The 13,544-nt window shown below is 45.0% G+C and overlaps 1 protein-coding gene across 2 annotated transcripts in view; it reads right to left on the reverse strand.

Annotated features, from left to right (window-relative positions):
* The window catches only part of SKIC2 (SKI2 subunit of superkiller complex), a 41,168-nt gene extending 27,945 nt beyond the window's left edge, over positions 1–13,223 (reverse strand). Inside the window, exons 1-11 of one of the 2 annotated variants that reach the window (XM_063122374.1) lie at positions 13,190–13,223; positions 10,578–10,643; positions 9,794–9,915; positions 7,785–7,894; positions 6,422–6,539; positions 5,663–5,777; positions 5,283–5,357; positions 4,201–4,254; positions 3,718–3,941; positions 1,600–1,743; positions 1,360–1,505 (exon numbers count right to left, since the gene is read on the reverse strand). In XM_063122374.1, coding sequence (XP_062978444.1) covers positions 1,360–1,505; positions 1,600–1,743; positions 3,718–3,941; positions 4,201–4,254; positions 5,283–5,357; positions 5,663–5,777; positions 6,422–6,539; positions 7,785–7,894; positions 9,794–9,915; positions 10,578–10,643; positions 13,190–13,208 — 1,193 coding nt within the window. In that variant the 5' untranslated portion in view covers positions 13,209–13,223. The remainder of the gene's footprint in view (positions 1–1,359; positions 1,506–1,599; positions 1,744–3,717; positions 3,942–4,200; positions 4,255–5,282; positions 5,358–5,662; positions 5,778–6,421; positions 6,540–7,784; positions 7,895–9,793; positions 9,916–10,577; positions 10,644–13,189) is intronic. The other variant, XM_063122375.1, reaches the window with a different exon arrangement.
* Between the last annotated feature and the right edge of the window lie 321 nt (positions 13,224–13,544).

Genomic DNA, 13,544 nt, shown 5'->3' on the forward strand with positions numbered 1-13,544 from the left:
GGTCCTGCTTTTATCATTACTGATGAAATTGATGCATTGCTTCCCCACGGCAAAAATCAATCTACCTCAAAGCAACTTAAACCTACAAATGCAGAAATCCATAATTAACATGACTGAGGGGGGGGGGGGAACCCAAAATCAATATAAACTGTAATATACACAATCAGTCATACAAATAGAAACGAACAGCATAGAGCACAATCTAAAAATAATACGACACGAAACGTGTTCAGCCACAAGACGCAAACCCCCGCTCACCCCTAGAATAGCTACTACAAATGTTGCCTGCCAGAATGGGCCATAACTAATGTAATAATAATAATAAATTTATTTCTTACCCGCCTCTCCCTTTGGATCAAGGCGGGGAACAACATTAGTGCAACAGATCAACACATCTTAAAAATTCTTGACTTCACATTCATCTGGGTAGGCCTGCCGGACAAAGGCTAGTCTTCAAAGCTGTCTTAAATTCAGAGGGAGAGAGTAGAGCTAACTTATTAAATGATCAAATGCTCTGATTACCATAATCTGAGTTTAAAATGTAATAGGGTGCTTTTCCTTTTATGACGATGTGTAAAATCAGAAAAAAATTATGGGCAGGAACTTTTCCCCATACAAACTGTACGATAAGGTAATTTACACTAGCCAGCACTCATTAGAAATGTACTATGAAAGTCATTGCTAAAAAGTCAGTGCTTTTTATATTGTATTTTGTATTTGTGTTTTAAATTTGTTGGTTGTTTTTATGCTCTTCACGCAAATATTTGTAAACCGCCCAGAGAGCTTCGGCTATTGGGCGGTATAAAAATGTAACAAATAAATAAATAATAAATATTTGATGAATCTCCTCCGGCAGGCCATTCCGCAATCTAGGGGCGACAGAAGAAAAGGTCCTCTGGGTAAAAGTTGTCAGCCTAGTTTTGGCTGACTGAAGTAAGTTCTCCCCAGAGGACCTGAGTGTGCGGAGCAGAATGTATGGGAGAAGGCAATCCTGCAGGTAACCTGGACCCAACCGATGTAGGGCTTTAGAGGTAACACTTAACACTTTGTACTTTGCCCAGAAACTAATTGGCAGCCAGTGGAGTGGTTTGCCTGGGAAAGTAAAGTATGCTTTGCTAACTTGGCACTAAGGAGGCAGCAGTGACAGTGTGTGTGCCAGGTGAGCTTCCCTGAAACAGTGGCCTTTCCTTTCCGAATCCATTCAAGGAACATTCCCCAGAGTGGTTCTTATCAGGTTCCAGACCAGGGCCCAGCAGGCTCAACGCCAAACCTGCCAATATTTTACACCCCTTGTGTCCATTTGGACATTTAGAGGTCAGCTAGAAAGCGCAGGAAGAACAACTACAAGCTCACTCCTACCGCGTCATGTGCTTCTGCGACAGAGCAATGGCATATTCGGCCACCGCAGTCTTTCCGGCAGAGGTGTGGGCAGCGACGAATACAGAATCGTGCTTCTCTAGGTGGAGAATCGCCTGCTTCTGGAAAACGTCGGGCTCAAAAGGCCACTGAAAGGGGAAAAAAGAACACCACGTGAAAAGGGAGTCTAGCCTTGGGCTTCCCCCTGCTGTTCCCACAACACCGTTGGAACTGGCATCCTACCTTGAAAGCCGGGTCAGGAATTCGCTTGTAGAAATCATCCACGGGGGCACTGATATCTACTGGGATGGCCCACTGCTCTTTGGGGGGTTCAGCAGCTGGTGCTGGGGCAGCCTGTGGAGGTGATTTGGGGGTGGGAGTCACCTCCTGAGGACCGGGCAAAAGAGGAGAGACAGACAAATTAAAAGAAAACAAAACAAGCCAGAAAGTGTGTGTGAAAAAAGCTAAAGGCAAAAGAGGAAAAATCATCACACTAAACTGCTTTCCCAATCAATACAAGGGCATTTCCAACACACTCACACCCAAACTCACATTCTGCGTTCAGAAACGTTTAACATCACATCATCTTCCTTGATTTGAGCTATCGAAAGTCATTCGGCTAAATCTGCAGTACAGCCTAGAAGCAAAAGCCAGGCTTGTTTTTATTTTTAGATAATATATACACATGACACATTAAGTCTCTTTTAAAAAGTTTTCTTTTGCGAGTGAGTGCATGAGAGTGTGTGCATGAGAAAGAGTGAAAGGGCCTGTTCAAAAGACACCTTAGACCAGCCTTCCTCAACCTGGGGCGCTCCAGATGTGTTGGACTACAACTCCCAGAATGCCCCAGCCTGGCTGGGGCATTCTGGGAGATGCAGTCCAACACATCTGGAGCGCCCCAGGTTGAGGAAGGCTGCCTTAGACCATGGCTTCCCACGGTGGTTAAGCCAGAAAATCAGGTCGTGTTCGGCAGACACCTTAAACCATGGCCTTAACCATGATGAATAAGGCTTTTTGCTTTATTCATCGTGGTTAAAGCCATGGTTTAAGGTGTCTTCTGAACACAGCCTGGCTTTCTGGCTTAACCACTGTGGTTAAAGCCATGGTTAAAGGTGACTTCTAAACAGGGCCAAAGTGTGTGTGAGAGAGAGTGTGTGTGTGTGTGTGTGTGTGTGTGTGTGTGTGTGTGTGAAAGTGACAGAGAAAGAGAGAGAGGTAGGAATGCCTCTTCTAAAATGGTGCCCAATACCTGCAGTTTTTAGAAGCGTTCCCATTCATAATACCCTTTTGTGTCAATAAACCAGCTTCAAATCATGCTTTACAAAGCTTCCTTATTCCTGATGGCTACCAGGAGGAGGGCCTTCTCTGCTGTGACACCCCGGCTGTGGAATGAGCTCCTTTAAAGAGGTTCACCTGGCACCTACATTACACTCTTTTAGACGCCGGCTGAAGACCTTTTTTATTTTCTCAGCATTTTAACAGCCTAGAAACTTAATGTTAACTTTGCTGTTTTAAATTTGTATTTTAAATCTGTATTCATTTCTGCATGGCTGCTTGATTTTATCCTGGTTGTGTTTTTATATTGTATTTTATATTATGCTTTTAGACTGTTTGTTTTATATTTTGAATAGTCTTTTGGTTTTAATTTTTGTAAGCCGCCCAGAGCGCTTCGGCTATTGGGTCGGTATAAAAATTCAACAAATAAATAAACAAACCATAGATACGATTAACCACAGTTTAGGGTTCAGACAAGTCCCTACTGTGTGGCTAAGCTAACATGTAGCGGGATGCTTCTAACCTCCTCACAACCGTCAAAGGAGAGGGGAGCAGGGAACATGCAACGCCAGGCTCGTTCCCATCCTGACAAGCCATGGTTTATCCTGACATTGACAGAAATGTGAAAAAGTGCTGTCTTAAACCAAAACCAAACCTGAAAACAAAGTAAGTTTAAGAAAACTGATACAAACAATATATCACATTGAGGTATAACTTGCTTATTACAATAAAATCGTATTAGTAGAAAATATTTTTAATCTTAAAGCATACATTTAACATTTAAACCGGCTATTCTTGCTTTATTGTCATAAGCAAGTTATCCTGACATTGAAGCACAGCCTTGGCCTCTCTTGACAAAGCAGCAAAAAACAGAGCGGCTTCGGTTCCTGGGTGGCCCTGGGTTGCCGTTCTTTCCGAAATGCAGCTGGCCTTGGCTCCTGCCACATCCTGCTCTAGTCTCCCCACACCTCTATATAGGTAGAGTTCTTCTGTTCCCTGCTTTGGCCACTTGAGTTTTCTGATATCGACTCAAGACGCTTTCTTACAAGTACACACACACACACACACACACACACACGGTCCTACCTTAAGCACCAGTTCCTCCAGGCTGTTTGCCCTCTGGAGCGGCGCTGGTTCCGCCGGGGGCATTTCTTCTTCCTTTGCCCTTTTGCCCTTCCCTTTCTTCCTCCTCTTCTCCGCCTCCTCCGCCTTCTCCTTGCCTTCTTCGTCGCTGGAGGCTCCCAGCTCAAAGGTGTCCAGTGCCCCCAGCAAGTTAGTCAGGTTCAGCAGCCCCGGGGAGGCCTTGAGTTCTGCAGAGGTGAAGACACAGGGGGCACAAGATGGATTCCTCCCTCCAGGAATCCCAAGGGAGGAAGGGGAAATCTTTGCGCCTTCCCCTGGCAATGGCTTCTTATTGGCTCCGTGACAGATGGGCAGTTGGTTTCAGGCCGAGACAAACCTACACAAAACTGGCTGCAGTCTTCTGGCCCCTTCATGCTTGCGAGAGGTAGCAGGCCCAAGTCAGCCCCCTCCCAGACCCAACCTTCTCCCCATCCCAAAGGTGGCTACCTTGCTTGGTGAACTCCACCCCCTTCTTCCAGCCAGGTGGCACTGTCAGCAAATCTGAGGGAGAGAAGAAAAAGCATGGAGCAGAGGTCCCCAAACTTTGGGGGGCCATTGGGCGCATCTGGGAATTGGTCATGGGTGCTCTCACAAAATGGCTGCCATGGTGGGCATGACTGCTCACCAAGCGCTCATTTCCCAGAAGGCAAGCTGGCGAGACTGAAAGAAAAGTAACCCGCCCAAGAACCTAAGTAGGAGGCTGAGGTGGAGCCTGAGCTCCAAAACATGAAACTACTCCTCTGAACCCAAATAAAGATGGTGCTAGAGGACAGAACTTCATTTTGCAGCATGGCCAGCATCTCAATTAAAAAATATCTTAAAAACAACAACAATAATAATATGCGTGTGTACAAATATATACATAAGAGCCAATCCCATTACCCTGTCCTTGTTGCTCAAGACCCTTCTCACTTCTGATCTCCCACACTCCACTATTGGATTTAGGAACCAGCCAAGTAAGCCATGGCTTAGGGCCTTGTAGTACGAGGGGCCTCTAAATATGTTGGAGATAACTAAGATGTAAGATAACTAACATGAAATCGCTTTGGCTTGAATATGTTGGGAAGTGTGGTGTGCATCACAGAATTGCCTTAGATAGAGAAAGTGTGGCAATGCAGCATTTAGTATTGGACGCAATAAGCCCAAAATAAAGACAGTTTAAAAGAAGTTCAAATCAACTTGTTTTATTAGTGCTTTTATACACATCTTCAGAGAAGGCTATCTAACACTGCTTAACTGCAACCGCCCCGTAACACTGGGTGATACCCTTTCATTATCCTTCCTATTATAACGTAATACACTTTTTTCGCTTTAATTTTATGGTATGGAGCCTCCGAATCGTGATATGGTTTAGGGCCTTGGCATGGCTAAATCTTGTCCTGCCACCTCTCAACCATCCATCCTCCAATCCCCTTTCTCATGTCTGTACTCAGTAAAGTCGGTAAAACTACAAGGCTCCTCAGAACATGCGTCCCACAAGAGCCAGGATTTTGACAGCATGGGCACCACCTAAAAACAGATTCAAGTACCTTTCTCAAAATCGATGTCCTCTTCCAGGTCTTCGTGAGCCTTGATCTGCTCCAGGCTGGGTTCATCCATCCCACCTGGAGGGGTGTGTGTTAAAACAGCAGGCCGTGAATGGCTAAGAGCTAAGCTGCGCGCATGGCAAGAATTCTGCAATCAGAAGACTCAAATTCTGCAACTGAATTACAGCCATAGCCAGGGATTTCCCACACAGGCACCTGTGGGGTGCAAAAGCGTACACAAGGGAGTTTCTGTGTGACCCATAACATATATTCCCAAGAGGGCCCTCAGTAATGAATAGGCCGACTTGTTCTCAAGTTTAACTTCCTTCCCATGTCTTAACCCAAGGAGCTACAGTACTAAACCCCACAGAAGGCACGAATACCTGGCCAGAAGGGATAATTGGTGGCACTGCCTCGCAGAGCCTCCGCCGGGGGCCCAGGCGCTCGCTGGAAGGAAAGGGAATTCTTGGCCGATAAGCCCATATTGTCCACAAGTGCCTGGAATTAAAGTGGCAGGAGGGAGAGAGGCATCAGACAGATACAGAAACACGCACACAACACCCACTTCTTCTGACAACTCTTACATTCTTATGCTGACAAACGACAAGCATATCTAGGCTGATGGTGGAGCAGAAATGTTCACGCGCTATCTATCTATCTTGGCAATCCTTCCTCCAACCAGGAGGGGGCAGCAAAGAAGTATCTGCCCCAGAGCTTGGCTACCACAGAGGCCTATACAGTGTCATCATCCTGCTTCGCACACTCAATTTTACGAGAAGGCCACAAGTCGTCGTCTTTCATTTGTAACCCATCCGTATTCTTCTGTGTTCTTTCCTCCCATAAAAATATCCGTTAAGACAGGAAAGACGGAATAGCTGCTTGATGCCTTTTGGCCGATAAGCCTAGGCACGGCCCATCAGGAACACGACCCGCCAAAGTCCCTGCCCGCTTCCGCTGCGACCCTCCCTTTTCCAGGAGGGGAACAACACCAACAAGATGGCTGCCTAACTTACTTCCGCCCACCTGGTATAACTAGCCCTGGGCTATGGGAGGACACTGAACCACCAACAGGGCACCCTAACAGCAGGTCCCTCAGACTGCCATTCCAAGGTCAGGGTGGGGTGGGAAGGACCGTTTCTCACCTCTTTGAAACCCAGAAGCTCTCCTGTGGTAGGGTTGCGCTCAGCCTGAAGTGTGGAGTGTACAGGAGTGACATCTACCTTGAAGAGCGACTGGATGTCTCGTTCGCGGGGCCAAAATCTTCCTCGAGAAAGTAGGCAGGTTCAAAAAACCATTCCCATGCACCTCCCATTCCACCACAGGTCCTGTTCTAACTTAGAGCTCATTAGCAGTTTTAAAAATCTCTTCACTGGCTGCCGATTAGTTTCCGGGCGAAGTATAAAGTGTTGGTTATGACCTTTAAAGCCCTACATGGTTTGGGTCCAGGCTACCTGCGGGATCGCCTTCTCCCATACAATCCGCCCCACACACTCAGGTCCTCTGGGAAGAATCTACTTCAGCCAGCCAAAACTAGGCTGACAGGTATTACTCAGAGGACCTTCTCTTCTGCTGCTCCCAGACTGTGGAATGGCCTGCCAGAGGAGATTCGTCAACTTGACAGTCTTTTAGCATTTAAGAAAGCTATAAAGACTGATCTCTTCCGGCAGGCCTATCCAGGGGAATTTTAGGATGCTTTTAGGATGTTTTTTAGGATGCTTTAACAATGTATACTATGTTTTTAATCAGAATTTTATACCTACTGCTGTTCCCTGCCTCGATCAAAATGGAGAGGCGGGTAAGAAATAAATTTATATTTTATATTTTATTATTATTATTATTATTAGCAGCTCAGACTCTGCAACTGGTACAAAATGCAGCAGCTTGAAAACTTGTGAGAGCGAAGTACTTGGATCACCTTACACTTGTTCTGCACCGGCTGCCTATTTGTTTCCAGGTTCAATCTAAGGTTTTTGCACTTACCACCCTGAACAGTTTGGGACTACATTACCTGACTGAGCCTGCCCAAGCATGAAGACCAGCACTGGAGGCCCTGCTCTCCACTCCGCCAGAGAAAGACGTTAGGTTGGTGCCAGGAACATGCTAGGGGCAAGGCTTTCTCAGTGGTGGCCCCACACTTCTGAAACTCCCTCCCCAGGGACAGAGATATGGCCTTATCACTGCTGGCTTTTAAATACACAAACAAACAAATAAATGCTGAAGACCCATTTATTCAGGGCAGCATTTGGTACTTTAAAAACCTTTTGCTCCCTGCTGTGTGTTTTAATTGTAATTGTATTTTTGTGTGTTTTGTAAATTTGTATGTTGCCTTAACAGGGCAGAGAAAGCCGAGTTCAAAAAATCTTTTGGAGGAACCAATGAATGAAGTCAGCAATCTTGTCCTGCCTTGCTCATTTCGGAAGTGGCGATCCTGACTCCACCACCCAAGAGACTGCCCTGACAGACATTGTCCTTCTCGCCCGGAACCTGCAGCCGCTGACACCTCACCTGTGGGACCTTTCGAAGTGGTGGATGGGAAGCCACTCCGGGCTGTTGAGAAAGTGCTGCTCCAATTCAGAGGCCAGATCCTCAGCATGAGGAGGCAAACTGTGGGGCAGCTGTGGGAACGTACAGAAAAGGTGGAGATGTCACTTATTATTTCTCAGATCTATAAAAGACTACTTCCTGAGATGCCAGGAACATTTTGGCTACGTTCAGACAACACGATAGTCAACAGTGGGGTAATAATCAACTCCACAGTTGTCTATCCAGGGGGCATGCCCCACACATGAGAATAATCAACCAGGGTATGGATTAGGATCAGCGCTGAGTTGACTCACTCATAGATTTTCAGCTGTTGCTGCTGAAAATCTATCCTGACCGCTCTTGCCTTGCAACTTTGTGGCTGAGGAAATAACCAACGGTGCCCTCCACATGATAACCAACGGTGGTCCAAATAGCCAACTCTGAACAGCATTGGTTATTTTGCGTTGGTTATTTCAGCCAAATAACCAACCGTTGGTTAAAGAACTCCCTCCACACAACATGATAACCCATAGCCGGTTAAATAACCAGCCATCAACTATTTAAACCACCACTGGTGATCGTGTTGTCTGAACCCAGTCTCTTTCTCTCCTTATGAGCCAATATGAAAAGTGTTTGGCTGCCACTCCTGCGGAGGGCTGAACAGAATATTCTAGATTCCTAAGTACTGCTGTGAAGTACAGGCAACTGAGCTACAGTCACAAAGGGGGCACTTAAGTTCAACAGTGGAACTGAGAGTCTCAGGAGGTGGTGGGCTCTTTCATGGAAGGTATTTGAGAAGAGGCTGGACAGCCATCTGTCAGGGACGCTGCAGCTGCATCCTGCCTTGAACAAGCTGGTACATCTCTGGGTGGCAGGCAATAGATCAGCAAGGATTCTGACTCCCACCTGTTTAACAACAGCTTCCCACTATTCACTAAGACAGCCTTCCTCAACCTGGGGCGCTCCAGATGTGTTGGACTGCATCTCCCAGAATGCCCCAGCTGGCTGGGGCATTCTGGGAGTTGTAGTCCAACACATCTGGAGCGCCCCAGGTTGAGGAAGGCCGCACTAAGATGTTCCCTCTGTGACAAACCTAGGACTAGATTTCTTCTTGTTGTTATTCTCCACCCCCTGTGTAACAGACCCCTTTTAGAGCAGAAAAGTGCCCTTCTTTCTGGCATAGATGTTTTTACCACTGTCCAGGTAGCAAAAAATTGTCTTGGCAGCAAGAAAAATAAGCGCCAAATCCCAAACGGCTTAGGGAATGTGTTTTTTGTTGGAGAAGGGCATATGCTTGTACATAGAAATATGGCTGCACTGTTTACTTTTCTTTTTAAGTATATTGTGGAGACCTATGGCTCCAAGCAAGAGTTATCACTACTATTACTTCAGTAACAGCAACCAAAAGGTGTCCTTCTTAAAAAGAATTAGATGGCTGCAACTACGAAAGTTTAGGGGTGGGGAGGGCAACTTGTAGGCCAAAACAGCTTGAGGGATACAATGCCCATCAGCCCCAGCCAGCATAGCCAAGGGCAAAGGATCATGTAGGCTAAAATATCTAGAGGGACACAAGTTGCCCACCCCTGCAGTCAGAGATTTGTGTATGAAAACACTGAGAGCTCAGTTTGAATGCTGAAAGCAAATTCCTCAGCTGAGCACGAGCTGAAGCAAGTTGGCTCTTTAATCCTAGCTATACATCTGTCCACCGGAGTCAGAATTTTCCACCAGGCTCCACTTTGTGAATTCTTGTAAACAATAAAGTAGGTTCTTCTAGAACAAGTAGATGGGGAAAAAGGAAAGCAATTCGTAAACATGTATAATTGAGTGTTCGGTTCCTCTTTGAAGCTGCAACCTCTGAAAACCATGTTAGAGATTTTGGAATGTATTCAGAAGATAAGACGTGCATCAGCAGGAAGTGGTCACTGCCTATCGCTGTTAAGAAATATCGCTCTCTCGTTCCTGGGTCAGAAGGGACTGATCATAGCCCTTACCGTGGTCAGCGGAAATCCATCTCCTTGAGGGCCCTCCTCTTGGGTGATGAGTTCAAAATGGCCAGCACATCCAACCTCCAGGACAGAGAGGGGCAGCTCCAGAGGTCCCCTGGGGGGCAGGGCTTGAAAACAACAACGAGACAAGGACACCTTGAAATCCATCACCAAGAATTTGGTTCCTGCTCCCTGTCCCCACCACTGTCACTTTGCCTGTTTTATAGGACAGATTCCTTTGTTTCCAGAGCTGGGAAACATGAGAGTTAAACCAGTTTCAGTTTGATCTAAGTGTTTCCAGTGAGCTCTGATTTCATGTCCCAGGCTACAAAACAGGGTAGGTTGACAACTCCTTCCCTGACAAAAACTCCCATGACAGCTACATAACAAATACCCAGTGAGAGCCAATGTGGTGTAGTGGCTAGAGTGCTGGACTGGGAGTTAGGAGATCTGGGTTCTAGTCCCTGCTCATCCATGGAAGCTCATTGGATGGCTTTGGGCCAGCCACAGACTCTCAGTCCAACCTGCTTCACAGGGTTGTTATTGAGAGGGTAAAATGGAGAGGATTATATATGTTGCCTTGGGTTCCTTGGAGGAAATAAAGGCGGGATTTAAATGTAACAAATAAATAAAGAGACATTCATTAAGTGGCAGCTGCCCTTCGCCTTAGGCCAGCCTTGGTCTTAAGATAAAATGGATTATGGGGAATGATGGTGCACTGTATAAATAGAAATTTACCCATGTAAGAAAAAAAAAGAAAAGAAAAGAAAGAAATTTGCCCATGTGTTACCATATAAGGCATCGATGCTTGACGCGACTCCCAGGATTCTTCGCTTTTCTTTCAGGGTATAAATATCTAAATTTTGATTGACCTTTTTATTTAATCAATGCAGCGTGGCAACTAGTATGTTGCCTCAGACAGATTCTGAACATTAGCCTGCAGTTTCACACCTCACAGTCACAACTGGTGCACCTTGTCACAGGACACCTTGTCTCTCATGTATTAAAACTTTGCAGATGCTCCAATTTTATTTTATATTTTTCAAAAGGAAACGAATACTAACATAATTGCAAACCTGAGAATCAGACAGATACAGAAACACGCACACAACACCCACTTCTTCTGACAACTCTTACATTCTTATGCTGACGAATGACAAGCATATCTAGGCTGATCTAATGACATCAGACAGACAAAAGGGGCTCAAGTTAGATATGCTGTCCTATTAATAGCAGCGGAATCATTTTCTCCTCCCTTATCTGGCACGGCTGCTCTGCCGCGAACAACTTCATGACATGCAAATGTGCAAGACTACATTTCCCATCATCCCCAGCCAGTGTGGGAGTTGCAGTCCAACATATTGGGAGGGCACCAGGCTAGGGAAGGCTGAAGGCTGAACAGATTTATTGCAGACATCAGCATTTGTAGACTAGAGCCCTTTTCATCAGATATATCATTTTTAAAGATTATTATTATTATTATTTATTTATATAGCACCATCAATGTACATGTTATAGTAGTTTTAAATGCATGCGTATATTGCAGGTTTTGTGTTTTTTAATTTTAGTATATTGTTTTTAAGTGTTTTTATCTTATGTGAACCGCCCAGAGAGCTTCGGCTATGGGGCGGTATACAAATGCAATAAATAAATAAATCTTTATGTATTCACCGCAAGAATCTTGTTTTCATTGCAATTAACCACTCTTGAAAGAAACTCAGCAGTTGCTGTTTCTTCCACCTTCTACTGGCATTGATATTATCACAAAGTAAGAAGGGTATTAATAATGGTCCAGTTATTATCAACTACAACGGTGCAAAAAATTTCACCCGCCAACATTTCTGCTATTTATTTATTTATTTATTACATTTCTATACTGCCCAATAGCCGGAGCTCTCTGGGCGGTTCACAAAAATTTAAAACATTCAAAGTATAAAACAACAGTATAAAACCATAATATAAAATACAATATAAAAGCTCAACCAGATAAATGCGGGGCTCTTCCGTCTCTGAACAGCTGTCAGAAAATAAGAGTCCAAGAGCTCTAGCTATTAGGTATTCCATCAGCAGCAACAGCAGCACTATTATTACTATTATCACCACCTTCTACTAGTACTGCCAATAATTATTAGCACCTTTTTATTGATTGTTGCTGCTTTACTGTGTTGTAGTCCTGGAGGTTTTTAACTGAAGGGTGGTGCAAAATGTTTAAAGAAATTTAAAATAAATAATAATAATAAAGAGCCATTGTGGGGTAGTGGTTAAAGTAGGATGACCATATAAAAAGGAGGGCAGGGCTCCTGTATCTTTAACAGTTACATAGAAAAGGGAATTTCAGCAGGTGTCGTTTGTATGCATGCAGCACCTGGTGAAATTCCCTCTTCATCCCAACAGTGAAAGCTGCAGAATCTATACTAGAGTGACCACATTTAAAAGAGGGCAGGGCTCCTGCAGCTTTAACTGTTGTGATGAAGAGGGAATTGACACCTCTTCATCACAACACCTGCTGCCCTGCCTTCTTTTAAATGCATTCTCTTCCCCTTATTGTTTTATTATTTTCATTATTTTTATCTGGTTGAGCTTTTATATTGTATTTTATATTATGGTTTTATACTGTTGTATACTGTTGTTTTATACTTTGAATGGTTTTAATTTTTGTGAACCGCCCAGAGAGCTCCGGCTATTGGGCGGTATAGAAATGTAATAAATAAATAAATATGATTTTATTAGAATGTAAGCCTATGCGGCAGGGTTTTGCTATTTTATTGTTTTACTCTGTACAGCACAATGTACACTGATGGTGCTATATAAATAAATAAACAAATAATAATAATAATAATGGTCACTCTAGTATAGCTCCTGCAGCTTTAACTGTAGTGATGAAGAGGAAATTTCACCAGGTTCTCCATATATACAAATGACACTTGCTGAAATTCCCTTTTCAATACAACTGTTAAAGATGCAGGAGCCCTGTCCTCCTTTCCATAGGGTCACCCTAGTTAAAGTGTCAGATGGGGACTCGGGAGATCCGGGTTCTAGTTCGCACTTGGTAACTAACTCTCAGCCCCGTGTTGTTGTCAGGATAAAAATGAGAAGAGGAGGGCTATATAAATCGCCTTGGGACCCTTGCAAGAGGGGGAAAAGGCGGGATATAAATGCAATAAAAAATTAAATATTACTAATTATTACTGAGGTCCTTAAATTCTAACGTTGCTGCGTTGGGGGGCGGGACTGGGTGGGGATAAGCAACCTACACACAGGATGGGAAATAGTAACAGCTGAAAGGTAGAAAATAATAACAGGCCCGGCCCGGCCCGGCCCTCCCTTCCACGCGGCCTCGGCCCTTGGGGAGTGGAAGGCCTGAGGCGGCGCCCTACGAAACGCCGCTGCCCTTATTCTCACCGATCCTCTCCCGCTCCATCTCAACTGCCACGGCTCGCGCGCGGGGGGAGGGGGAGGAGGAGGAGGCTTCCTTTAACCCGGAAGCGCTCGCTCCCGGCCCACACACTCGAGGGCGGAAGCTTCAGCTACGTCGAAGAAAGAGAGGCGGATGTAAACGTCCGCAGCTCGTCACTGAAAACCGGAAATGGAAAACGAATTCGATACGGGGATTGGTCCCTCGTAGTAAGGGCAGAAGTCCGGTGAGGGAAAGCGGTGTTGTCGTTTTAAAATAGGGTTTCTTTAAAAACAAGTTAGCTAAAGGACCAGCTTTTGCCCAATGGCAGTGCGATATGCAAATAAAAATGCTTCCCGATTT

Source organism: Elgaria multicarinata, chromosome 3, assembly GCF_023053635.1.
Source record: "Elgaria multicarinata webbii isolate HBS135686 ecotype San Diego chromosome 3, rElgMul1.1.pri, whole genome shotgun sequence".
NCBI classification, from domain to species: Eukaryota; Metazoa; Chordata; class Lepidosauria; order Squamata; family Anguidae; genus Elgaria; species Elgaria multicarinata.